At 51.5% G+C, this 25,618-nt stretch overlaps 1 protein-coding gene across 6 annotated transcripts in view; it reads right to left on the bottom strand.

The window, feature by feature from the left end:
- GMDS (GDP-mannose 4,6-dehydratase) overlaps positions 1-25,618 on the bottom strand; it is a 449,816-nt gene that overhangs the window by 331,747 nt on the left and 92,451 nt on the right. For all 6 annotated transcript variants that reach the window (XM_072945793.1, XM_072945790.1, XM_072945787.1 and 3 more), the window contains exons 2-4: positions 17,075-17,119; positions 10,848-10,935; positions 9,303-9,412 (exon numbers count right to left, since the gene is read on the bottom strand). In XM_072945793.1, coding sequence (XP_072801894.1) covers positions 9,303-9,412; positions 10,848-10,935; positions 17,075-17,119 — 243 coding nt within the window. The remainder of the gene's footprint in view (positions 1-9,302; positions 9,413-10,847; positions 10,936-17,074; positions 17,120-25,618) is intronic.

The raw sequence follows: 25,618 nt of genomic DNA, 5'->3' as shown, positions 1-25,618 counted from the left end.
GAAGTCAGTTCGAGCCCGAGAGCGCCTCCCGGGCTTCCTGGAGGCTGATACGCTGGCTCTGAGCTGTCCTGACAAATGTCAGTGTCAAAAAAACACACAAAGAAGAAGATCACTCCAGGGTGAGCCACATAAGACCCTTAAGCAAAACAAACCACTTAACAATTAATTCACACAGTAAAAGTAAAGATTGGAATTTCCAATCAGGACTAAAGATGCGTTACAAGTCCTCAAGAATGCTCCCTAAAGGTTTATTTTGTCAACACTACTGACTTCTAGGAGAATTTTTACTGTTAAAATAACTGGCATCAGTAAAACGCACGGGTGGGTGCGGGAAGGAGACGCACGAAGAACTTCCACCCTGACAAGTCTGACGCAGCGGAAAGCTGGCCACGGCTGCCTCCCTCCGTCGACTTGCCCCCCCACCACCCTGAACTGTGCGGCGGCTACCAGCAGGCCGGCCTCGGAGAACAGCCCAGCTCCATCATCGACATTATCATTGCCACACGTGCAAGCGCAGCTCATCACCTAAAACTCAACACTTCCAAGGAACGCTCGGCCCGAGCAATTCTAATGACGAACTTAACGTAGCTTAATGAGCCAAACCAAGCCTTTCTAAACAGTTACTTACAAATAAAGCACATTTGACTTCATCACGAATGACGTTTAAACTAACATCCCCAGGCAACATACACGTCATGTGAATATTACCAGGAGTAACATAATGAAACCTACTAATCTTTGATGCCAGGTATTTTTCAAAACATGGAAATCCAAATTAAACAAATTTTCATATTAATTTATTTCTTGCTGGCACTGTTAAGGTATCTAATTCATGATTTACAGTAGAAATACACAAAAAAGATGTCACACGTTAAATTTCTTTGAAACAGGAAAGGTTTCATTTTATCTTATTGCACCAACTTCAAGGATCCGACTTTAACAAAGAGAATTCTACAAACTCCATTTGTACTAAGAGGATAACGTAGAAATCTTACTTGATACCAAGCTCTATTTGGGGTTTTAAAGGAGCGGCAGTTAAGTTTAAATTCTTGAATTTACACACAAGTTCTGTGTGGGCCGGAGGGGTAAGGGGGCAAATATATTATCTGTGGTATTAAACAAGGCATTATTTATGTCTAGAGCTCAATGTGCGCACATTATGCATTCTGATCTGATTGGGAATCCAAAAACAGTTTCCCATTCACCGTTAAAAGTCCAAACCAAAAAGCTTCACCCACGGTACCTTCACTGACTTACTGTTTGTTCACCCTTTGTGTTTACAGATGTATCCAGAAATTGACGTTAAGAGACACGTGTTCATTTAGCTATCTGCATTAATTTTACCTAAACTGTTGCAAAGCTGAAACAATACTTTGGACTTTCCGTAGTAACCCAGTCTCTATTTCAAGTGAATTAAGACGACAAAGCCCAACAAACATACCTTTGTGTGGTCCACTAATTATAAGAGAAATTCCCAACATTATTAGCTGTTATCAAAATTACAATACCACCTCGATCTAATAAAACAGAACAACCTGTTTGAACAGGGAGGAGAGAACTTTCATAGAGTTTTCTCTCTCATATAAACTCTTAATGGACTATAAAGGACTATTTAAGTGGTTTTAGATTTGAATTCAATTGCTCAAATCCATAACAGGCTTCCAAGGAGAATTTGAGCCAGATGACACAAGGGGACCCACCAGCAGAGTACGGCCCCGAGCTGCCCTCGTGAACGTAAGATAAAAAATGCTACCCTGATTAACCACTTACGGGAGTGGAGTTTAGGACAAGCACAGCCATTAAATTATACAGTGAAAAAGGCTTCTTATACTGCAACTTCACCTTGTAACAAACCAAAGCGGTTATCAAATTATTGAATGTCACGGGGGCCGCCCAGGCGACAGACAGCGGGGCTGATCAGAAAGGAATGAAGACGGGAGAACAGAGTAAGTAAAAGAGCAGGCTCACTTGAGCACAGAGGTTTGTCGTCACCGAGGCCACAGGCCTGTGGAGGGAGAAAGCATCCAGCATCCATCCATCCACTCACCTTCCTCACTTCCCCGAGAAGGGAGCTAATTCCTCCAGAGACAACACACTACAGTGTGCGTGGACGTCAGGTCTGCATGCAGACACACTCCTGCGATACTCACGTCCTCAGAGTCTCCCTCACCGCTCTTCACAGCGGAAGCCCTCTGCCCACTAGGGACCTTCACAATTCCAATGTTAATACTTTTCTTGCAAACTAGAGTGATTTTATGTTGCTCTGAGCACATGTAAAAATTACATATGAAAATGTAAGCATTAATCTTAAATCTCATAAAATGTATGAGCCTGTATTAATTTGTAATCTACGAAGAAGACTAAGTCATCCTCAGAGACCCAGGGCAGCGCTGTAATTTGTGTGTATCAAAATGTGGACCAAAATGTCTCTGCAGAATTAAACCAGAAGTATTTATTTTTAAATCTTAGAAAACAGGTTAATTGGCAATTTCTTCAAAAAATAAGTCCATTAATAGGAACAGATTACTCTTTCTGGTTATCAAGCTGCTGATTCTTCTGATTCCGTGAGTAGCAAATACCATCAGCCTCCCACGGCTTTCAGGGAAACTCAGGCACAGCACGCACAGGCACTCAACGCAGATACTGAGCTGAGCTGAGCTGAAGTCTCCAAACCAGGAAGACTGTGACTGTTCCTGCTGACCAGCCCTGCGGTGCCCCTTTCCCTCCACACTGACTCTACTCTCGTATCTCTTCTGTGCTGACATCGCACCTTGATGGCTGTACTTGGGCATCTTCCCAGCTACGCAAACACTACTCATATGGTGATCATTATAACCAGTTCCCTCCGCGAGGAAAAGCAGTGTTTTTCACTCAAACCTGCTGCACGTGTGGTGCGGGGGGAAGCGACCAGCGCGGTGGGTCCTGGCTGTCCTCGCCTCTCAGCGCAGTGATGCCCGGCCCCTGGGACCGCGGTGGGGCCAGACGCGCCGTCCCGGCGGCACTTTGTGACACAGGCTCGAGCTGGCTCATCGCCAAGGTCTCCTCCGCCTCGGAATTCCACGGCCAATTTAATAAAACACAAAGGGTCCAAACATCACTTCCCTCCCATGACATGTCGTCACCAGTGACGTTTCCGCGGCAGGAACTCCAGGCCTCCGAATGAGGAAAGCCCCTCTGCACACGGTTCCAGTCGGAGCAGGGCCAAGGGCAGGCCCCGCGCGGGGCACCGGAGCCGGCGGCCCACCTGGCGTCCTCCTCTCCGGACACCCACTGAGCCGCACGAGGAGCTGAGCGCTCCCGGGACAGGACGGGGGGGGACACAGTGCCACATGGCTCGTCCCACCCTCCCACTGCTCCCCCACCCCGCAGGCCAGCCTCCTCCTGCAGGACAGGCCGGCCCCCCGGGGAACTCCCCGGCCAACAGGAGGGTCAGGAGGCCTGGCCGAGACGCTGACATCTGAGCGAAGCTTGGGGGCAGGTGAGGGAAGGAGGCAGCCAAGACCTAGCAAGAGTGTAGCCCTCTGCACGGCCTTGGACCCCCGCCGAGGTGGGTGCTCACTTCCCGGCGGCGGGTGGGTCTGAGCTGAAGCCAGAGACACGCTCGGGGCCGGTCTGGAGCCGAAGCTTAAGAACGCGTCCTGGGGGCCCCCGGGAGAACTTGCGCGCGTATGGCAGGGTCTCAGGACAGCCCCCCCCTCCCCGCCCCGTGACAGCCGTCAACTCCAACTCTCATCACCATCGGTGCAGCGGGAGCCGGACAGGCCTGGTGAAAGGCGTGAGGTGGCCGGGACACTGGCCTGACGGGCTGGGGACCTGCAACGCGGCGGGTGTGGGCCCAACCCCCCACGTCCGGGGGTGTCCTGACAGCGACAGCCCCCTTCCCAGCAGCAGTGCCCCTGCTACTCCTCACTGTCCTCTCCCTCCCACCTCCCTGTCAGGCCCCCAGGGCCCAAAACCCATGAATGAGCAAAGGCGCAGGAGAGCCCTCCGCTGCGCAGTTTGCCCCGGCTTTTCACCAGGCCGCCCTGACCCTCCTGGACGTGCACCCTGTCTTGTTCAGAGCTGGCTTAGTCAGGCACCCAGCAGACGTCCAGCCAGGCACCTGCCCTGACCGTGCAGCTCCCCAGGGCCCCGTCCCCTCCCTGCCAGCGCAGCCCAGCAGAGCGGGAGGTGATGTGGGGTCGGGACCACTGGAGACGAAGTTCTTCCCCTCAGGAGCCTAACCTGCTTGCTCCGTCCCTCCCCAGGGCCGCCCGTTCCACCCCCTGCACTGGCCCTCCCGCCTCCCCTGGCTCGGAGGGAGGCTGACTCGGCCAGCCAGGCTCCAGCGTCCTGGCTCCCAGTCAGCTCTGCTTCCTGCCTGGCTTCCCAGGCCGGACGTCCCGCCCGGAGGACAACTGAGACTCGGCCCCTGTGCCCCGAGTTCAGATCTGCTCGCCGGTCCCACATGGCTGGACAAGGAAATCCTGCTCCCTCTCCGCGGGCCGCGCCCCAGGCTACCTTCTGGGCACGTAGGCCTCCTAGCTGTCAGGAAACAGCAAACAAATGACTTACGGAGAGTTGAAAAGGAAATAATAAAGATAATCAGAGAGACATGGACAGAGTCATTCAATTCGAATGAGAGAAAGTCAAGGAAGACGTTGTAATAATGGTCTTCACCCCTGAGGAGGGATCTGAAAGCATCTCGAAGTCAAAAGAGATGATGTTCTGTCTCCACTGAAGACATGAGGGGAAGAGTAAGCTTAAGGGGAAGCCTGCGTATCCGGGGAGAGACGGGACGTGAAGTGAGGTAATTACGTAAGAATCATTACTAACAGAGATAATCATTTTCTCGGATGGTCTCTAAACTGTCAAATATAAAGTCTCAAGGCCTGGCCAGTAACCAAAGGTGTGCCTTTGAGCAGGAAACTCCACTCGTAAAATGAAAGTCATATTAAATTATTTCTCAGCACAACACTGTGAAACAGAAGGGTAACACCGGGCGAGAGTCACTGCAGAAGGGTCTAGTCCAGCAGTGTGACTTCGAGAATGAAGTCAGGTTCCCAAAGAAGCTGTGACGAATGGTGGAAACATCCAAAACCAGGACAGTGACTAATGGTGAACAGATAAGGAATTTAAGGCAGAAAGTGCTGAAAAACTATTATTTACACGGTACAAAACTTTAAAAGAACAATAAAGCAGGCTCCTAACACACATCCCCACGAAAACAAGCAGGGCTGACGGCGCGGGGGCTAACTTGTTCCTGCTCGGGTGATGTCAGCAGGCTAGGCTTAACTGCTTTTAATAACTAGTACATTTCAGTCATCGCTCACTTTCTCCTACATAAGATCAAATCAGCCTCTGAATGACCTGCACTTCATGACTCATAATTTTTCTGTTTATGATTCAGAAAAATGTCTTCAGTCAGTATTTCCCAGACTGCTGTGGGTTTATTCCAAGAACCAATTTCATCTTCATTGGTTTCCTACAGGAAACCAGACCAACTTCCTATTATTTTATTTTCCTTACTTTTAGCATACCATAGCCCACATCAAATTAACTGGAAGTGAGAGCGATAGAAGATGTTATTCTGTGTAAGCAGAAGCCAACACAAACAACGCTCCGTCTACAAGTCACGGATTCAAGATGCAACACAAAGTGTGCTAATATTAGAGCCTCCTTTCTACAGAGCTCCAAACCAAACACTCAGAATGTATTCTAATTAACTTCTTACAAACACCCCATGTCAGAAAGAACTTGTGCTTAAAAACTATCATCTACAAATACAACAAATCCTAGAAAGTTGATTAATACAGAGAAATTACTTGTAAGGAAGAAAACATGTATTTTCCTTCCTAACCCAAAAGAAGCTGCTGGAAGGACAGGCAGACGGCCCAAGCCCAGCACAGAGCCTTGGAGTGGTCGGTGGGGGCAAAGCCACGTCCCCAGCCACCACAGTCTGTCATCACCAGCTGCCACCAGGCCAGCCCCTCCCCACACCCACTCTTTCCATGACTAAGAGTCAGTCTGACGTTAGATCACAGAAGAAGCACTGGCGTGGAAATGGGTTTTCAAAAGACACTGACAGTGGGCTGTGCTCACACTGTTCCTCTAAGACACCAGGAGTCCCCAAGAAGTCTCCGTTCTCCTGGACCACATGTGGCTCAGAAAAAGACTGAATGTGGAGGACCTTAGAAGCTCACATCGTCCTTAGCTGCCAGGGAACAGGACGATTTTATATCGAATTCAACAGCTGACGCATGGAAGGAAGAAGGCCTATGAAGAAGGAATCTAGGGCACGTGTTGCACACGGACAGACGGAGGAGCCCGACACATCGGAGCAGGGGTTCTCAACGTGGCGCCCCAGACCAGAAGCAGCACCACCGGGACACACCCCAGCCTCGGGTGCTCGGGGCTCCCCCGGACACTCACACACGGGAAACCTGGGGGAGGCCCGGCAGCCGCAGCGGGTGCTGAGGGGCGCCTCACCGTCAAGCTCCCGCTCCCCTGGCCCAGGGACTTCCAGCGTTGCTGCCCGCACAACCCCCAACCTCCAGACCCCCTGCCTCTGGCTGGCTCTTCCGTCCTGTCCCTGGAATGCTTTTTCTAGAAGTCACAGGTCCTCCCCAACCTAACTGCAGGGGCCACTGACCTCTACGTGGGCCTCACGCCCCCGACACCCCCTCCTGCCTCTCCATCGCCCACTGTCCCGTCCTCCGCGACGACTCCCTCAACTCTAAATGCACCCGTGCCCCCGAGGGTCAGTCTTCTGTCCACTGCTCTTTGCCATCTCAAGAACCCAGAGCTGAACTCACATCCCTGAACCCCAAATCTCCCCCAAGCCCCACAGCATGTTTTAAATGCCCCGATTTACTCCACCTGAGTGTCCCGCAGGTGCTGCGGCACAGCGAACCCAGGAGGGAGCCCCTGACGTCCCCAGCCAACTCCAACAGCCCCGTGGTCCCTCCTCCTCATCTGCGTATCGCCTGCGGAGGGGTCAGGCCTACTGTTCCGTCCTCCTCACACTCACCCCTGCCTCCTTCTTCCCCCAGCAGCTTCCCATCTCCCCTGAAGCCTCACCTCTAGACTCCTCTCTAAATCTACTTCTCTCCTGTTCAAAAGTGGACAGGTGCCCAAGCCCAGCCCAGCCTCCCAGTGACCCCGCCTCCCATTTCTCCCCCAGACTCTCTGCTCACTAGTCCAGAACGTGCATCGTGCTGCAGAATGTTCCCAGTCTTCTTGCCTCTCACTCTTGGCCTCGTGTTAGGACCTCTGTTTCAACCACCAGTTCCCAATCGGGACATCTGGAAACTTCCTTCCTGAATCTCCTCCTCGACACCGTGCCCCAGCTCCTCAGCCTGATGCCCTTGCTCCCCTGTCTCTGCAGGCTCACAGACACCAGCGCCAGCCCTGTCACTGGTCACAGGTCACCCCTGAGAGAGCGGAGCCCCCCCAGAGGTGGGTTTTACACATCCCCAGGCCCCCACTCCACCACGCACACCGATATTGTTGCGGGCAAACAGTCTCACAAGCCAAAGTGCACAACTAACAAGCACCATTTCTGCCAATTAACTGGCCTTCAGGAGAAAAAGCAAAACGGAAGAAAAGCAGGTAAACTTCACACACAGAGCAACGCAGAGGGAATCAGCTCAGCCCCCCGTGCCTTCTGCGCTCACGGCACAGACACTAAGGGCACTTAGAGGAAGCCAAGCGTGTCAGACTTTCTGAACCGGAAAGAGGGAAAGAGGGAAAGACTGGCTTATCTAATACCAGAGTAACAGGGACTTGCCCCCATAAACAAACCTTTATAACCTTCCTGCGTCTTCGACCCACGCCAGTTACGACTGGCAGAGGTGATAACCCCACTGTCCACCACAAGGGAAACGGGCTAATCCGAAGGAAAGCGAATCACAGAGCACTCGTTCCCAAACACTCCGTTTTATCTGGGGCACGGCGTGCGGCGGGGTGGCGGTCACGGGGAAGGGGCACCGACGGCCTCCAGCGGGCTGAGGGCTACTGCTTCTCCGTGGGCAGGAGGGCAACCTCTCAGGGCAGAGGAGGCATGGACACCCTTTTGGTGGAAATTACATTAGAATCACTGGCAAAAACAGCTCCGCTCTGACCTGGAGGCCCTGACCCCTTCTCCAGCCCAGGGCTCGGGTCCGGGTCCAGGTCCAGAACAGTGTTCAGAGGCTAAGAGAGGAAGAGCTGCTCCTGAGACAGCACAGACAGATGAGAGCAGGCTGCCGACTGCAGGGGGCCGCGGCCACGGCTCGCGTGGGAGCGAAGTGCGCGTGCGGCTCACGCTCAGGCTGGAGACCTGGCCGCCGCCACGTACGCAGGCTCAGCCCTTCGCCGCGCCCCCTGCGCTCCACGGCTGCTCATTCCACCTGCTGGCAACTTTACACACGGGCGTGAGGCTCCACTCTGCCCGGGGCTGGGGTACGGAGGAGCAGCAGATCACTCCAGATCCCTTCTGAGGTAAGACTGCCGAATTCTTCATTAAACAGCTAAAAAATGCCGACAGATTTTTCTGGACCTTTTTTGGGGGGGTGGGAGCTGTTTTAAGTTAGAGTTATCTGTTTTTATTTCTAAGCTCCACTAACTATCCTGATGGAGTAAGTATCCAAACACAACTCATATCATCCCTGGCTTCAAATTCCACTCACTGTGTTAGCACAAGGGTACAGCAACAAACCCTCGGACTGAGCGCACTGCTAGAGCCCTGGGGATTGGCTTCTCAGGTTTACTGAAAAGCTGCAGGAGAGGCAGACAGACTACCAGAGAATCTGGATAAAGGGCAACGAATCACATGCCCTGCGTCACACTGAGGAGACAAGAGGCTAGAAACAGCTTTTCTTCCAATAACCGACTACTTACAATAAAAAGCTAATTCCATTAAATTTAACATATTGGGACTCAAAGATCTTTTTTTCTCAGCCAGTAATATAATCACTACCAAAAATTAATATTAGAATAGAAGTTTCATTGACTTAATATTTTAACAAAACACTGCATTCACAATGTGGTTTGAAACGGCAGAAAATACATTCAGGTGGGGTCCGTGACTCTAAGATCAACCCCCCAGAATGAATACTGCTGTTTTGATGTTAGCAATTAAGATTTTCAATAACAGAGAATGCACTTTTTAAAAATGTATCGGCATTTCTACTAGGATTCATTAATACCCAAACTAACATCGACAGTGAGACTCGAGGACTGGGTGTGGTGGCTGTGTTGTTGTCCCAAGAAGCCACAGGCAGAAGCAGACCCCAGAACAGCCCAGGAACAGCAGAGGAAGCAGAGCGACGCGGGCGGCTGACCTTGACGTGGCTCTGGGCCCCCAGGTTGTAGATCTCTGTGGGCTTCACCTCATTGATGATCTTCACAAGGCAGGTGCTGTCGGTGAGATCACCATAGTGCAGCTTCATGTCTTCAGGATTCAAAAACACACCGTCAGACACAAGGAAGCAACAGCTGCCCATTTTTTTAAAATATCAAAATTGGAATGCATATTCTGAAAGTCTGAAAACCAGGGTAGCAGGCTATGACGGACACTTTTAAAGAAACTAAACGGTAGAACGAAATTCACATCCATCGCCCACATCTATAAAGAACTTGTAAAAACTCAGATGAACTTTTTTAAAAGACATAATACCATGGCAGATGCTACACAGTGAACATGCTTTATCACTCCTAGGTGATAAGACATGTTACATAAGAGTGAGGGTCAGAGAAAGAAAACGTGGAAATAGTGTGCATTCTCTCAAGAAGTCCGTGGCACCGACAGCAGAGAGGATGGCTCTACTCAGATACTCGCACCCAGCGATTTTTAGGTCCTTCGTAAACATGGGTTCTCAGCCACCCACGAAATGCCTGACGCAGGACACAGCTGATTACAGGACAACTAGCCTCTTCCAACCCTCAGCCTACACAGGTCCTCCCACGGGCGTCATCAGTGTCAGAAGGTGACACAGGCAGACGGGCGGCTTGCTGACTGGACACTCTCATTATTTCCACGTGATCCTGCTCTACGTCTAGATCCAATGGTCACGCGGCTCTGCACTCTGCACAAAGCGGTAACAGTGTTCAAGGAGGCGTCACTGAATGACTGAGATACTATGCTGGAAAGCGTTACTCGGGACAACAGGAGGTCATCGACCTGTACAAGTGGCCCGAACCTTCAAGCACTCGGGGTCCAGAGGTGAGTACCAGCTCACTTATGGTTTACAAGCTGCCGGGGTCAGCCCTGCCCGCTGGAGACCTGGATGAGCGAAGCAGGCTGAGCCTGGAGCTAAAAGCCAGTGTCCTCGTCCCAGCTCTGTCTTTCACGAGGGGTGTGGCCCTGATAAAGTCACAGCCTCTCTCTGCCACTATCTATAAAAAGGTCTCGGTCACAACCTCAGCAAGTGCTGGAAAGATAAACGAGAAATCGCCACGACCGTGTTGTGCCAGCAGCACAGCTACACGCAGGCAGTTTTATTAACGGAAGTGACAGCCGCAGATACCAACAATGACCTTGACTGCCATCCGTTTTTGGACCTGTCTTCACAGACTATTTGAAAAATCAAGTCTGTACAAAGACTGCTTAACTTGACCTCACTGGCGGGGACAGGGACATGGGGAGAAGGGGGATCAGAGGCAGGTCTGCTCTGGGCTCCTGGGCAGCACGTCCTGCCCGGAACCCCTGCCACAGCCTAACCAAGGTGACCCTGAGGCCCAGGGCAGGGTTCGCAAAGCGTGCAGACAGCATTCAATGCAGGTAACTGTGGGTAAATACGTGCGACGTGAGGCTGTGAGAAAAATGACATTTGAAAATACCTTAGCGCTAACAGGAAGTTACACAGAGTCTGGAGAGAACGACTTACTTCCTTCGATATGCGCCTGGGGGTTCTTATACAGGTGTTCAATCCGGCCCGTGTTGAACGAACTGGAGCGCCGGACGATTCCGTGGACCTGCATTTCACAGCGTGGAAGGGAAGACAAGAACCAATCACAAACGTGCAGCGAGGAGTGAGGAGCAGTTCGGGAGTTATTCTGCTCGTGTCCAGCTTTGTGGAAAAATATGCAACTCTTAGGTGTAGACGTTATTTCCAAATTACGAGAAGTCGCCCTACGGCTGACGGTCCCCCCAGCCCCAGCCCGCCTACCACCAGCACCCTCCCACACCTTCCTCCAGAGTCTTTACTGCAGCCTCGATGAAAGTAATTAGATAATTGTGTGACTTCACAGTGAGTGCTTGGTTGTAGATACTGAAAGGTCTCCTTTCCAAACACATACACATTTACGGTCCTGCTGCTGACAAAAATCTCTCTTCCATTTGAAACCGCAGACGGACCACGTGAGGCCAGATCGGGCCAACAGCCCTGGCCGGCCTCTCACTCGGAGCTCGGGGCGGAGGGGGGGGCCGATGCGCCGCCCCCCAGGGCCCGGGCCCTGCATCTCACACCCGCCCTGCACACAGCGCGGGCCCACGGTGCCAGCAGGCACAGCTGCCGCAGCGCAGGCGTGTGGAGAAGCCAAGGAAGGGCGACAGCCATGGTTAGGGACGAGGCTGCTGTGCTCCCAGGTTGAAGCCATGGAGGAAACTCAGCTGAAGAGGGAAGTTCGAAAAATTCTGATCTTTGGCTTACCCATGATGTGTGTGAGTGAAAAAGTCATCGGAACAAGAACACACACCCGCCTGGTACCGAAGAAAAGGCAGTTCTGCGTCGGACACGTTAGAGGCACTGTCCAGGACCCGCCCTCACTCCCTTCCGTGTCAAGACTGCTGCCTCTGTGCCACGACGCCGACACCAGCGCGGTCAGCAGCTGCCCGAGCGCCACCTCCACTGCTGGCAGTTTTAATCCTTCTCTTATTTTAGAAGTGTCCCTTCCAACATTGGGTAGTTTCTTTGCAGCTGAATACACTTCTGTATTTTAACGCAATCGTTTTCTGTCTGTTTCAAACAAAAAATTAATCCTTGGCATGACTCAAATATTCCAAATACGGGGGGAAATTATAAGCACTTAAGACTCTCTTTCGAATAGAAAGAAATGTCACCGTCATTCTACACAGCAGAGTGAGAAACTGACTTCTACAAAGGACACACCCACAATTAATCATGCTGTTGGCTGGTGGCTTCAGCCAAAGAGAAAAGCATTCGTCCACATCATTTTCCAAAAGAAAAGACCAGGGAAATCTGGGCAACGTGACAACATTTCGAGATGGGAGCATCACAAACTTGGTTGACACTCTGGAGGGCAAAACGTAAAATCTAGGAAACATTTAAATTGAGATTCGGGTAAACATATCTGTTACTCAATTTAGAAGTAAAGAAAGTAACATTTACATTAAGCTTAAAATTTACTCAGATTCACGGTCTCCAATTTTTCAAGTTGTTACTTAATTGTAAAGCTGAACTACTCTATAAACTTAATAAATTTTGTTTAATAAAATTCAAGTTCACGTATATACTTCTACATGTCAAAACTGGTGTTTAGCACCAAAGTCATTTCTAAAACAGATTTCTCAGATGTAGGCTGCTAATTAATTGGACAGAGAGGGATTTATATGTTCTAAAAACAGATAATAAAATAAGTAATCTGGTTTAGTCTGTTTTTTCTCTTGATTGCTGGTTTCTTGGTAAGTCACGTACTCCAGCAGCACAAACCAAAGAGAAATGCTATATACGTATACATTTTACATAAAGGTCTGATTAAATCATTCAGTGGTATTGATGGATCCAGTAGGAAAATCACAGTTACACAAAGGCGGTTCAAACAAATAACTCAGGACACTACTGTCACAATTAAAACCAAAACCATTAGGCACTAGCTTTGGGGTCTTTTTTTTTTTTTAATACCAAAAAAAAAAACAAAACCTGCGTTTTAATTTCCCCTCACTCCCAACTTTTGGTATGTGTGCACAGGGAAAGAGACATCTGCCAAATGCTTAACCCATGACAGCAAGCATTATTCTAAGAGCCAATGGAGGCTGGGTCTGTCTACTTCTGAGGCAGGCGAGAACAAACACTAAGACGAGCCGAAATGTGTGCACACTGGATGATCTAGTTAGGAATTTGAGGTTAGAGGCTTTTTCTTTACAGGAGGGATGGGGGGGTTGTTTGTTTTCATAAGGATTTTTGGAGAAAAAGAAATGAGTTAGAAAACCAAAGTGCAAAAATAAATGAGTTAATTTGCTCCCCATAAACCTAGTCAAAATCATTATTAAATTGTAGCAGTTCCAAAACAAAATAGAATCCTGAAAAACTGAAGTCTTAAAGGGAAGTACCTTTGACAAACAAACCTCATGTCCCATTTAACTAAGTGAGGAAAGGAAATTTCAAGCTCTCTCAATGTCAGAACAAAGCTGGACCGGCTTCAAACCCTAGAGTCAGATTAGGCAGCAGAACAGAGACACGCTGACGGGCCGACGAACACACTGGCTGGTCACAGTCAAGGAAACAGAAAATGGCTGCCACTGGATTTTAAGCTCTTCAGTGTCTAGGTTTCTCCTGGGGGCAAGGATGCCTCCCGGGATGCTACCGCCACCTGCCTTCTGAGAAGGTCACCTTGATCGCTGGCATGTCCGTGGCAGTGACCGTGACACACACTGCACTCCACACACGTCAGCTCACCTAATCTTCACAACCACATGCCTACTGCTGCCTGAGACCACGCCCCTCGCACGTGGTCGTGGTACCCGGGGACGTGGCCCCTCATGCCGACACTCAGCATGGGCTGAGTGGAAGCCACAAAAGCTTTGCCTTTTTTCTTTAACTAAGGCTTCTAGGATACCCAACAACTTGGAAAAAGCTGGTCACGTGTTCTCACAGTAAGACGGGGTGCGCAGGAACCCCGGTTCCGACACACGGTCTCCCAGAGGCAGCACCAGCACAGTCCCCAAAACCCTTCTTTCCTGTCCTCCCGACATTCCCTGGCTTCAGGTCCTTTCCTGGGAGGGAAACCCACAATTTACCTCTCCTCTGTTCTAATTTCTGATACACTGTGTTGTACTTGTTACCAAGTATTTAATACAGATTTTTCAGGTACTCCCAGATACATTTTAGCTTTTCAAGGGTCTAACCTTGTCTTTCATTTCCTGGTTTCTCTCTGTATTTTGTACAAAATGAGGACAGAAGCATGTTGCTGGCGTCTCTGCTAACGCGGATTTTCGGAAGGCACCTGAAACCAGAATGAGCTCCACAGGAGCCTCACTTTGCAGGTTTCCTTTTTCCCTGATGACCAGAGGTCCCAGCACAGGACTGGGACCGAGGCAGTGCCACACGCCCGCCTGTCCCTGACACACTGGGCCGCTTCCACCATCAGCACCCCTGGGCTCGCCGGCTCCAGGCGCAGGGCCGCCAGCCACTCCTGCACCACACTGTCTAGACCAAGGTTCCTGTGTGTCCCCCTGCGCTCAGGGCACCGTGGGAGCGGCCACGCCCACCACCCACGTCTCAGGGAGGCCCAGAGCCCACAAGGGCCAGGGGAGGAGGACACACCGAGCCCAAGGGCCTCCTCACCACAGCGAGCTGGACGGCCCGGCGCACCAGCCTGGCTCCGAGCTGGCAGGCAGCGTGTCAGGAGCATTCGCCTCCGCACTTCAACAGTGTGTTCACGCAAACGTGTAGAGGTTTTAAAGGATGATTTTCTATGAAACCTGAGAATTCTCAGTCTTCCTCACCGTGAGATGACACCTGTGAGATACTCTATAAATAATGAACGTGGCTGAGCCCCAGGCTTTCGGTGCCTTCCGTCATGTCTAATTGTGAGCAACTCAAGAACAGAGCTGCTCTGAAAACCACAGCTTTAAAAGCTTTCAACAGTCTCTTCTCAGTGCCAAGCGGACCAGCGATGAAACAACCCTTCTTTCCCACATGAAGTCATCTGTTCAGGGCACGATCCCACGTGTGGACTTCAGTGGCCACGTTAGGTGACCAGGCCTCCCAGCCCCAGAAATCTAATGTGTGAGGGTCACACAAGGCAACTGATCACAGCCAGCAGACCTATCGGTACCTGACCTCCTTCTCAAGCCACACTCAAGCGTCTAGCGCTGCTCCAGCGCGGGCCAGCTTCTTAGACCCTTACCAGTTTTCTAGTTAGAGAAGGAAAGGAACGTGTCTCACGTGCTCTGCCACCTCCACACAGAGGCCGTCTGGGGCCAGAGCTGCCCCTCCTCTCTCCCCAGCTGCCCGCCTCTGTCCTCAACCCGCTTCCCCCCCCCCCCACGACTGCCGCTTTCCCGTCGGGTCCGGACACCCGGTCTGCATCCTGCACGGCTGGCCCGGAGCTGCCGGCCCCTGAGGACCGCCCCTTCCCTGTCCAGGAGGAACCAGCCCACATGCAGCCTGTTTCAGCATCTGTGGCTCCTCTCCCAGGGTTGACACTCTGCCACCCCAAAGCATGTGCTTTCCAGTCCTTTCCGAGCCTGTGACAGTCCTTACACAAAGACTAGATTCCAAATAACACGAGAGCTCGCGGAAGCCAGGTCCCACACACCACGGTCTCTTAAGAAATGTTGTTCATCTTCACCATGTAATTAAATGATCTCATCTGCACCTTCATTACAGTGGTTCTCAAACTGCAGGACCTAGAGCCCCGGCAGCAACGACAGGCCTGCTAGGCGGGCCGGCTCCCAGACTGCTGACTCAGCCACCTGCGTGCCCTCGCTGGGGCCCCCGGGGGTTCGCCGCCCACTGAAGGTTGAGAACCCCCAAGCCATTCTCTTATGACGACTCCCATGTCACATAAAACTTCTATTAAATAAATTTGTATGCTTTCAATTTAATTTTCAGGCCCAGCCAGGGACCCCGACAGGGTTGAGGAAAATTTTCCTCCTCCACATTAAACTGACAAGTGCCGTGTTTGGGGCGGGGCAGTGGGGGGGCTGGCCCTGTCAGGATTACTCAATTATTAGCCCCTCCCAGTGAGCCAAGGCTCACTCGGTCCAGAGCCACATCACTAACCCCTCCTCAGCGAGTCGATCCCAGTGGCTGAAACAAGTCTGTCTCTCTGACAAACCTCTCCTTTTAGAATTATAAATGCATCGAGTTGGTCCAGCCTGAATATGTATCAGTCTTTACCTAAAACCAACTCTTCTATATACAATATACCCTAAAACTCCCTGCTCTGCAGAACATGGATTTGTCACTCAATTATCAGAGGCATCTGTGCACACGAGCATGTGCACGTGTATCTTTTCATAATTACATCCGCCTTATTTTGACATCACGAGATGTACACAGCTCTGGACAAGGACAGAGGTGTAAACATCCCTGCTAAGACCTCCTAAAGTCTAAAAGTCAAAGTTCACAGAAAAGGTTCTGAGCAACAGTGAGAAAGCTAGGTTCCTTTCCTTCGAATCCTGTGGGTGTTTAGACACCAAATTCCTTGCTGTTGTTTTTCCATCTGCCCAGAGCGCAGTTTGTAATCAGCGCACCTGCCCCTGGGGAAACACGGAGTCTGTAATTACTACCATCAGCACGCCCGGAACCGGTGGGTCCTGGGCAGTTCGGTTCTGTCCCGCGTGAACTCACAGAGCTGTGAGCATCTGAAAACTGTTCTCAGAAAAGGTAGGAGTACCACTGAGCTACCCGCAGTCTGACACGTAAACCCCTGCTTCCTCCAGGGAGAGCGGGACAGGTGTGGGAAGGAGGGCGGGGGGAGGACAAGCAGACGCAGGCGGGCCCACGAAACCCTGGCTGCCCACTAGAAAGAAAAATCTCAAAGAGCAAACTTTCATTCAAGCTTGCCAAAGATCAGCCTAGCTCCTGCCGCCCCGTGCAAGCTCGGAGCGAAGTGACGTCCCCGTGAGGGGCCTTTTGCGTGCCACATGTGACGTCACGCGCTGACCCCACCGCGGGCTGCAGCTGAGAGTGTGGGAAGCGTGCAGAGCGGTGAAACGCTGGGGACAGGGGAAGCCACCAGCGCTCGGCCGCAGATAAACAGCACAATGAGCTGGCGCGGTTACAAGCCCGGAGGCACCTTCTTCCCCTGATTGGGATTTGTTATCAGCGTCCGGTGGAAAACACACGCAGCAGGACGGCAGCAGAGGAAGCGAGGCCGCCGTGTCCACGGTCCCACCAGCCTGCGGCGGCTCCGGGGCGCTCACCTCGTAGCCCTTCTCCAGCAGGAACTCGGCCAAGTAGGAGCCATCCTGGGAAGAGAAGGAAAGTGACAAGATCAGCCCCGTGAGGCCAGCACAACGGCGCCCCCCGCGTCGCAGCGGCTCCAGGACCCGAGTGGAGGCTCACGCGACGACAGAAAATAGTACAGACACTGACGGTGACACTGTCCCCGAGCTCTTGCACAGGCACCGCTTCACGGGCACACCGCCGGAGCCCAGGACAGCGTCCCCGTCATCACATCCCGAGGAAGAAGCGAACCCCAGGGATGCGGTCCAGGCAACAGGGAGCACTTGGGAGTCACATGGTCTGGGGTCAGGTTTTGCCCTTGGCAGCTCTGTGCAAGCTGCACACTGCACGCGGCAAAGCGGAAGGCCGTGGGCTGCAGGAACACGGAGCAGGAACCTGACTAACCGGGGGGGGGGTGCTGTGAAAAGGGTCCCGGGGGAGGGATGAGACAGGGGCCCCGGGCTGGTGGGGCAGGGCAAGTGCAGGGGAGTTGGGGGGCACCCTCAGGGGCGGCCTTCGGGTACTGGTGGAGCTGGCTTCTAACGCAAGGCTTCGGGAAAGTCACCAAAGAAGGGGTTTCGGGTGGGGGTGGGGGTGGGGTGAGAGTGGGGACACGGTCAGATTTACATCATCACTGAGTGTGCGGCGTGCAGGTACATGCAGACTTTCAGTAAAAGGGCGGTGCTTATTTTTCATAAAATAGTAAGTATCTTAAACCATGCAGTTAGTTTCTACATTATGATGCAGGTGTCTAAACACGGAGATGCTCATCTCATTTTTCAAAACTCTTAAAAAATTTCTAGGCAAGGGGGAGGTCTCTGTGAAACATTCCATGTGTCACTTTTACGGAAAGAAGGTATGAGAGTCGTCTAATTAAACTATTGAGAGGCACAGGGAATGAGAGCACGGTCTAGAGGTTCAGTAAAACATCGCCAGCCCTGCTCAGAAAATGCGCTGGGCTACCGCGAGGGTGTTCTGCGGTAAACCCTGGAACTGCCCTTCTGCCTTCTGCCTGGGGGGCCCCTCCACCCCCTCCAGACTTAACATAAAACTGAGAGGCTCCAACTACTACAAGTGTGTGCGCTAGAGACTGGTTGTGGGGGAAGGCAGAGCTCAAGTGGCAGAGCACACGCCCAGCACGCACAAGGCCCTGGGTTCAGTCCCCAGCACCTCCTCTAAAAACAAACACACATACAAACCTAATTACCTCCCCCACAATAATAATAATTTAAAAGGTTTTAGAAACTGTTTGGGAATATTTGGGTTTCCTTGGTTTCCTCAGTGTGAGAAAGCTTCAAATACCCCTCTGAGCTTCAAAAGTTCCTACCACATATTCCAGGGAAAAGGAAAACAGGGGCGGCTTCATTACTGTCATTACTTAACTTCGAGGTGGAACTGGAGACGTCCTGTGGGTCCTGAAAATGGCAGGGCTGCCAAGGAAGCGTTCACTACATCCGTGCCAGAGTCACACAGAGACTCAGGCAGGATGACAGGGTGCAGTAGGCAAGAGACACAGTTTGTGGTTCATTAAAAGCTCCAGCAAATTTCCTTCTGACTCCTGGACATAAATACTCTGGTTTACAGACTCACGGGGGATGAAGAGAACCTGTCTGCATATTCCCCTTCCCCTCAGTCTGAGGATACGCACACAACTGTGTGGCTTTACATATCCGACGTGCAAAGTCAATCAGACAACAGAGCCAAACAATCCAGGACGAGACAGATGGGTCCACAGGACGACAGGAAATCTGAGAACAATCAGTGGTCTCACAAACCGAACAATAAGAACACAGCTTAATAGGAAAAAACCCTCACAACAGCAGTAACAGTAATTTTACAGACGCTCAGATGGCTCTAGGAAGTACATTTTGCTTTGTTTTTGTTGGTGGTGGTGTCACTTTGAAGCAGACAACACTATACCACATCTTATCATTTCTCTTAGAAGAAAAAGTTAAACTGCTTTGTGTTCCACCAGGGTTGCCTAGAATGTAAAAAAAAAAAAACAAAACCACACAACCAAAAGGCAGAGGTGAAAGTGCGGGAGACGGCGGGGGAGGGCGAGCAGTGATTACTCAGAGCGCTGATGTGAAACAGGCCTGCCCAGGGCCGAACCCTGTCAATAGGTCTCGTTCTTCTCGCCCGGGCCGTTCTCAAACTTTCCAGCCGCGCTGGAACATTCTGCACCAGCAGCCGCACTCACTTCCCCTTCACTTCCTTGCCAGGTCTCCCAAGTGATAGGGCCCAGCTGCACAGTGTGGGAACCCAGCAGGGCGAGGGCTCCTGGTCTCCAGGCCCCCGGCCCCCGGACCCCGTATCGAAGCCCCCCTCCAAAGACGCTTCCACAGACTGAAGACAAATGTTACGGCAACTGAGAACCTGCAACCAACGTGAGAGGCTGACACTTAACTCCTCAACACCAAGGACCTCACAGGCTAAATCTGCAACAACTCGTTCACTGGGAACACAACAGATCTGGGATACATTCCAGGCCGGGTTCAGTCCTTGTTGCAGAAAACGTGTAATTGTTCCAATTGTGACTCTTCTCAATTTAACTTCGCACGTGGTTAGTAAGAGTACCCATGTAGGTTAAATGCTGTAACCTGACGTTTTACGTAAGCACCATGGCTTTTGCCACGATTTTCTACCTTGCTCTTGCAGGAACTCGCCTGGAAGGCAAGCAGCCACTCGGCGTGTGAGGCATGGGAGGCAGGCGGGGCGGGGGGCCAGGATGAGGCCCCCAGTCCCCCATGACTCTGACCTCGGGGACAGCCTCTTCCACCAGGCCTACCGAAACATGTGGAAACCCAACAAAATAAGAAAAAGACCATAACAGACTCATTTTCAAACCACACTGATTTGGTCATTTCCACTACAGGGTGTTTTATGGATCAAACGGTGCTTCTAGTTTAATCAAGTGACCGGAGGCAGAGAGACCCCCTCACTGGAGGACACCCGGAGCCAGGAGGAGGGGCAGGACGCAACGCAGGGCTCCCTCCGGCCTCTCGCGGGCACGTGCACGACTTGGGAAGCGGCGCAGCGTGGTCTGGGGGTGGACTCGGGCTGGCAGCGGCTGCAGGCCAAGTGGGCAGGACCACTGCCCCAGGCCCAAAACGCTCAGATTTCGGGGTGCCTGATGCCTGTGGCCCAATCCACCTTGGGCGCCGATGCTCGGCACCTTCCATGGAGTCCTCAGAACTGTTCCAGGTAAAATTCACAGTAGTTCCAGAAATAACCGAGTCATACCTTGACTGAAGTATCAAATTACCTAAAATTGCACATTTGTAAAACGCTGAAGGAAGCACAGAGAGTTTCCGAGGAGACTGAAATAAGCTCTCACAGCCCTCATGGCCACCACGTCCACCACGTCCACCACATCTGAAACGCAGGTGCCAGGCTGTCTCCCTTCCTGCCGAGGAGAGACAGCATCGCTCTTCTCTCTTCCAACGTGGATTCACTTCTGCCCAGAAGAACAAAGGGCAGGGCACTTTCTTGTGTGCAACTTGAGGACCTGGTCCCTGAGCTGCACGCCCCACTGTCCTGCGTGTTTCTGGCTCGCACCGCCTGGCAGCTTCTTCAAACAGAGGAGCTGGGTAGTATTGGGCTAAAGAAGGCCACTACTAAAGCGAAGCCCTTCGTGTAGACCATCTCCAGCAGCGAGAAATAAACACCATCCCGTAAGTGGCAGGGACGCTCACGGCACGGCCTGCGTGCTTCAAGTCCGTGTGCTCGAGTCACTCTAAGGTAAGCGTCTCTCCAGCTCACACCAGCTCCAATACCAAAGTAATCTGCACTTCCAGTGGGAGACATACACACACCTCAAAGACTGACAGACATTGTTCTGAACTGGAATGAAAACTTCCATGGGAAGATTAGCCCCTGCGCGGGAAGAAGCCTGAAGCAGAATATATCTGAGAAGTGCTTCCACCTGGCTCGCGTCCGTGGCACAAATCACTGGACAAAGTCTCTGTCAGACCCACAGAATTCGAAGACCACAGGGATTAATTAATCCAACTCTCACTTTACAGATCAGGAAATTAAGATTCACAACATTAAATGTTTAGTGTACAGTCAAGAAAGAAAGAAAGAAAGGGAAAGAAAGGAAAGAAAGAAAGAAAAAGAAAGAAAGGAAAGGAAAAGTCAGTCTCCAAACTCTCAGAGCTCAGAATTTTTCACTAAAAAGTACTACGAAAAGATCTCAAATGAAGCGCCTGGACTACAGTCTGCAGTGGAGAACCACCCGAAACACGCACGTGACCAGAGCGAAGAACAGGAATGCGGCCGACGATCGGCAGGAATGCGACAACCAGCTGACTGCCTGGTAAACACGAACCAGGCAGCGCGGATGTACCACTATTGAAGGCACACAAGTAACTCCCATGTCTTGTAGTCCTTAGAGCTGAAAACCATTTCCCCATAAAAGCTGCTGTCGCCAGAACACTGGCTTGCGCGTCCTTTGAGAGGGGCACAGTGACCCAGAAACGTGACCAACACCCTGCGCAGCAGCCCAGTGGCTGAGCCACCCCGCCCGGAACCCGCCCCTCCGACCCTCTCGCTGGGGAAGGAGCCCCTCGGCAGGTGCTCAGCAGGCACAGGCGCCGCCCACGTGCATCCGGGGCGACAGTGGCTCTGCTGCCACCACAAGACCTCCCGTAAACCGCGAGGAGCTGGAAGGCCAGAAGCAGCTCTAGAAGCGGGCCCAGTACCTCCCGGTCTACCATCTCCCCGAGCACTCCCCCAAGCATCTTCACAATTTCTCTAGTGTTAACCTCAAGTTAACATGCAGGTTCAAAAGATTCTAACGTCAAGTCTTGTGTCCAGCGGTAACCTCAACATAAAACATCACAGAGGGGAGAAATGATCTAAGAGGTTAATTTTAGAAAGAATATTTTCCCAGTTTGATAGGTTAAAAAGTGATGTTTTTCTTTCCGTTTTCTGCTTAGTATTAATACTGAAAGGTTTGTGTTTATGACCACAGACACCATTTCTTCTGGGACTTATTTATTCTTATCTTTTATGTTTCTTACACGTTTTTCTAGAAGGCTGTATTTTGCCAGGTAGCTCATCCTTCTATGTACCTAGAGCATATCTAACATTGACTGACGTTTATCTCCAACAAAAGCCACTCAAAAAATACTCTGAAACAGATGAGCAGATCTTAAGTGGCAGAACACCCACAATAACCTGATTTAAGACACACATTCCTTTCAAACTGAAAATGACTGTTGTAAACTCTTAGTTCACCAACCAAAGAATGAAAACACCAGAACCTGACCACGCGACACGTGCAGTGCTCCAAACTCCGCACGGCAAAGTGAATTTCTGCCACGCGGGCAAATGCTGTAAGAAGAGCGAGCTAGAAGGAAGAGCTACTAACGAAGCACAGAAACGTAATTTTAATTTTTAATTAGATGATTATGACAGCACACACTTCAACACAGCCGCAGAAAAGTCTCAAAGGCCTCAAAAGTCACGTGTTAGAGGCGTCCGTTGAGCACCTGCCCGTGCGCCGGCGCACGCGACGCGCGTGAGCTAGCCTGCTCGCATCCGCGCGAACAGAAGCACCAAGTACTCGAGGACCACCTCCCACTGCGTTCTTGAAATGCAAGCTCCTTCTGTCCGAACCTCTGGGCCTTTTCGCTCTCCCATTCTTGACACGCACGCTGGCTGCTGTCCCTCAGGGATGTCACTACAGTCGGCGATGACAATGGTAAGAAGAGGAAGCTCTTGGCATACGCCCGCTGCGCTGCGAGCGCCGTACGTCTGCAAACCTTTCCATCTTCACAGTGGCCCCGTGGAGCTGGCACTGTTATCACCTCCACGTCACAAACAGCCACCGGACAGCCAGCACCCGCCCACGACCCCAGGCAGGAGCCAGAGAGAGGATTCACACTGTCCAGGTTTGTCATGTATTAGTCACACGGCAGTCTGCTTCACTGACAGGTTCAGTCACTCCACACTGACGGGCCTGCAGACGTGTCATCACAAAACGCGGTCTCCATAGGCTGCACTAACAACGCAGCGTCACAGACCAGTGGACAGGGAATGTCCGCCTGGCCGCAGGTGTCGGGGAAGACAGGACCAGGAGGAGAGGAGAGACTGCGTCCCGGCCCCATTGCTATGACAAGGGTCTGGGAGGCCAGGCACTCCCCGGCCCAGGGAGGCTCAGGCCCCCACACCTGACAGACCATCAGCAAGCCCACACGTGGGCAGGAAGCGAAAGCAACCAGGTAACCTGCACAGCGCTCGCAGGGACCCCTGCAGACGCACAGCCCGGCCACAGGCAGGGCCGGGGGGGGGACAGACAAGGTCCAAAACACTCCCCAGCCACCTTCATCGGTCCTGGATGGCGCACGGCCCTGGGGACATAAACACCACCCCAAGCGTGAAATCAAGGAGGGAAGAAACAGGAGAAACACAAGACGCACATCCCTGTCAAAGTCCGCCACAGATCTGCCTAACCGGCCAGGTCAGTGCGCTGTGAGTAGCGCCTTTCAAGCTGAGAACAATGCACTAACTGAAGGTCTCTGTAACTCAAGGCTCCAAGTACACTGACAGATTTGTTCAGATCTCTAGGGAAGTCAGTAATAAATTACCAGCACACTTCATGCTTAAAAATAATCTCTTTGTAGTAAATATATATAAATTAAAATTGGACAACAACTGAAAACAGAGTTTCTCTCCTTCCTGTTCCCTTTCTCATTATCTCTCAGAGCGACGGTCCACACAGTTAGAGGCTGTTTCTCTGCAAATTCCATGCTTACGTAGTTCTAATCATCCAAGTGATTTACAGAGGAAGTGATTTCTTGCAGGTACTCTAACTCAAACAGAGCTGCACTCTGTCCAGCGTTCAAGGCCATGCTTAATGAAAAACTTTAAATTTGGAAGAAAAAAAACTTAGTACTGGAAAGAAAAGAGTTATTAAATTTTAGCATTTACCTGATTTATTAACGTTTCCTAGTGCATTTCTTTTTATAATTTGTGTCCTGGCTAACGGAGGAAGACAAAACGAATGTCCTTTTGTTTACTGGCTTTAAAAGGTCATAGGAGTAAGAAGAGGACACACGTGCTGACCACTATGTGCCCCCCCATGTAACGGCACGTTCGCCAATCAGGTTGACACTGAACCGTCACGGCTGGTGGCAAGCAGGATTTAACCATTTACAAATATTCCTGCTGTCTTTACCCGTTTCCTTCAGGGATACAACTAGTTGGTGCGGTCCAGCTACAGCTGTCCCTGTCCCACGTGAGTGCTGTGACAGAAACGTCACCCCTCGGCACCCCGACCCACCTCTGCAGAGCCCCGTCAGGCTGCAGACGCTGTGAATCACAGAGGAAAGACCCAGCATAACAACTGTGGTTTGTAGAACTTAAAGCCACTGAACGACAGACGGAACTCAAGCCCGCGCACGGGAGTGCACGTGGAGACACCTGTGAGCGTCCACCCAGAGAGCTGCGTATCACAAACCTAACGAAGCCAACACTCAGAGCCCAGGGGCCGGGGGACAGCGCGGTGTGGGAGCGCCCGTGACCACCGCGACACTGCTGGTCTCCGTGCGGTGCGGCGTCTGCAGGCAGGTGCTCCCCGGACAGTGCAGTCTCGTGGACAGGAGGCCTCTATTTACTTGTCAGCTTTTCTGTATTACGCATTAAGGTTCTGCCACTCAGAAAGGCATCAAAAAAACACTCTGGGGGGAAAACCACGTACGTAAGAGGACGTGCCACATCATGCTCGCAGCCCTGCCTCGTGTCACTGCCTTCCAGACGCCGGTCCCTACACAGACCAGGACAAAGGCACCGTCTGCGGGACACTGAGCCAACAGTCAGACTCCGTGGGCTTCTGCTTCTGGTTGTTTCCATCTTGTCATTTTGTCGTCTTTCACAGCCACGAGGCTCAGCTCTTACCCAGCCGTGCAGGACTGAGAGGAAACATTATCAAAATTCCCCACCACTGAAGACCAGAGTTTTGTAAGGGTGTCGAGGGGCGGGAGGTGATTCTCTAGGTGAAAAGTGTCCACTCGAGTAGGAACTGGACATGTTCCCCATCTTGGTCACATCAGCTCCAAACTCCCAACCGTGCCAGGGCCCCTGACTGACCCCACGTGTCCCTAACCCTGTCTCACCTGACTGCAACCAGTCTTGTAGTACCTAAATATCTAACTGCGGCGTTGCTTCCCAGACGGTCTCCCTCCTGATGTGCATGACTTGTGCGGGGTATCTGACTATGTTTGTAGACCTGGATCGTACATTCAGAAAAACTGGGAGTGGTTCCTTTTCCTACCAGAACACTAGGCTTAAATTCAGATGGGCTATCACCCTATGCCACACCTTTTAATAGATGCAGTTAATTCAAGCTTACGTTATAGCACATTTGTTCTTCGAAGTATTTATTTCCATCAGTTAAGAATATCTTACATTTCCATAATTCTTGATTGCTAAGATAGTCCTCCCATTCATATCTCACAACATGCGGGTGACACAGCTGGTATCAACCCCATTTTTCCAGACGAGAACACTGAACTTCA

Source organism: Vicugna pacos, chromosome 20, assembly GCF_048564905.1.
Source record: "Vicugna pacos chromosome 20, VicPac4, whole genome shotgun sequence".
NCBI classification, from domain to species: domain Eukaryota; kingdom Metazoa; phylum Chordata; class Mammalia; order Artiodactyla; family Camelidae; genus Vicugna; species Vicugna pacos.
Note: the sequence above shows the minus strand (reverse complement) of the source record. Positions and strands in the feature narration are given on the sequence as shown.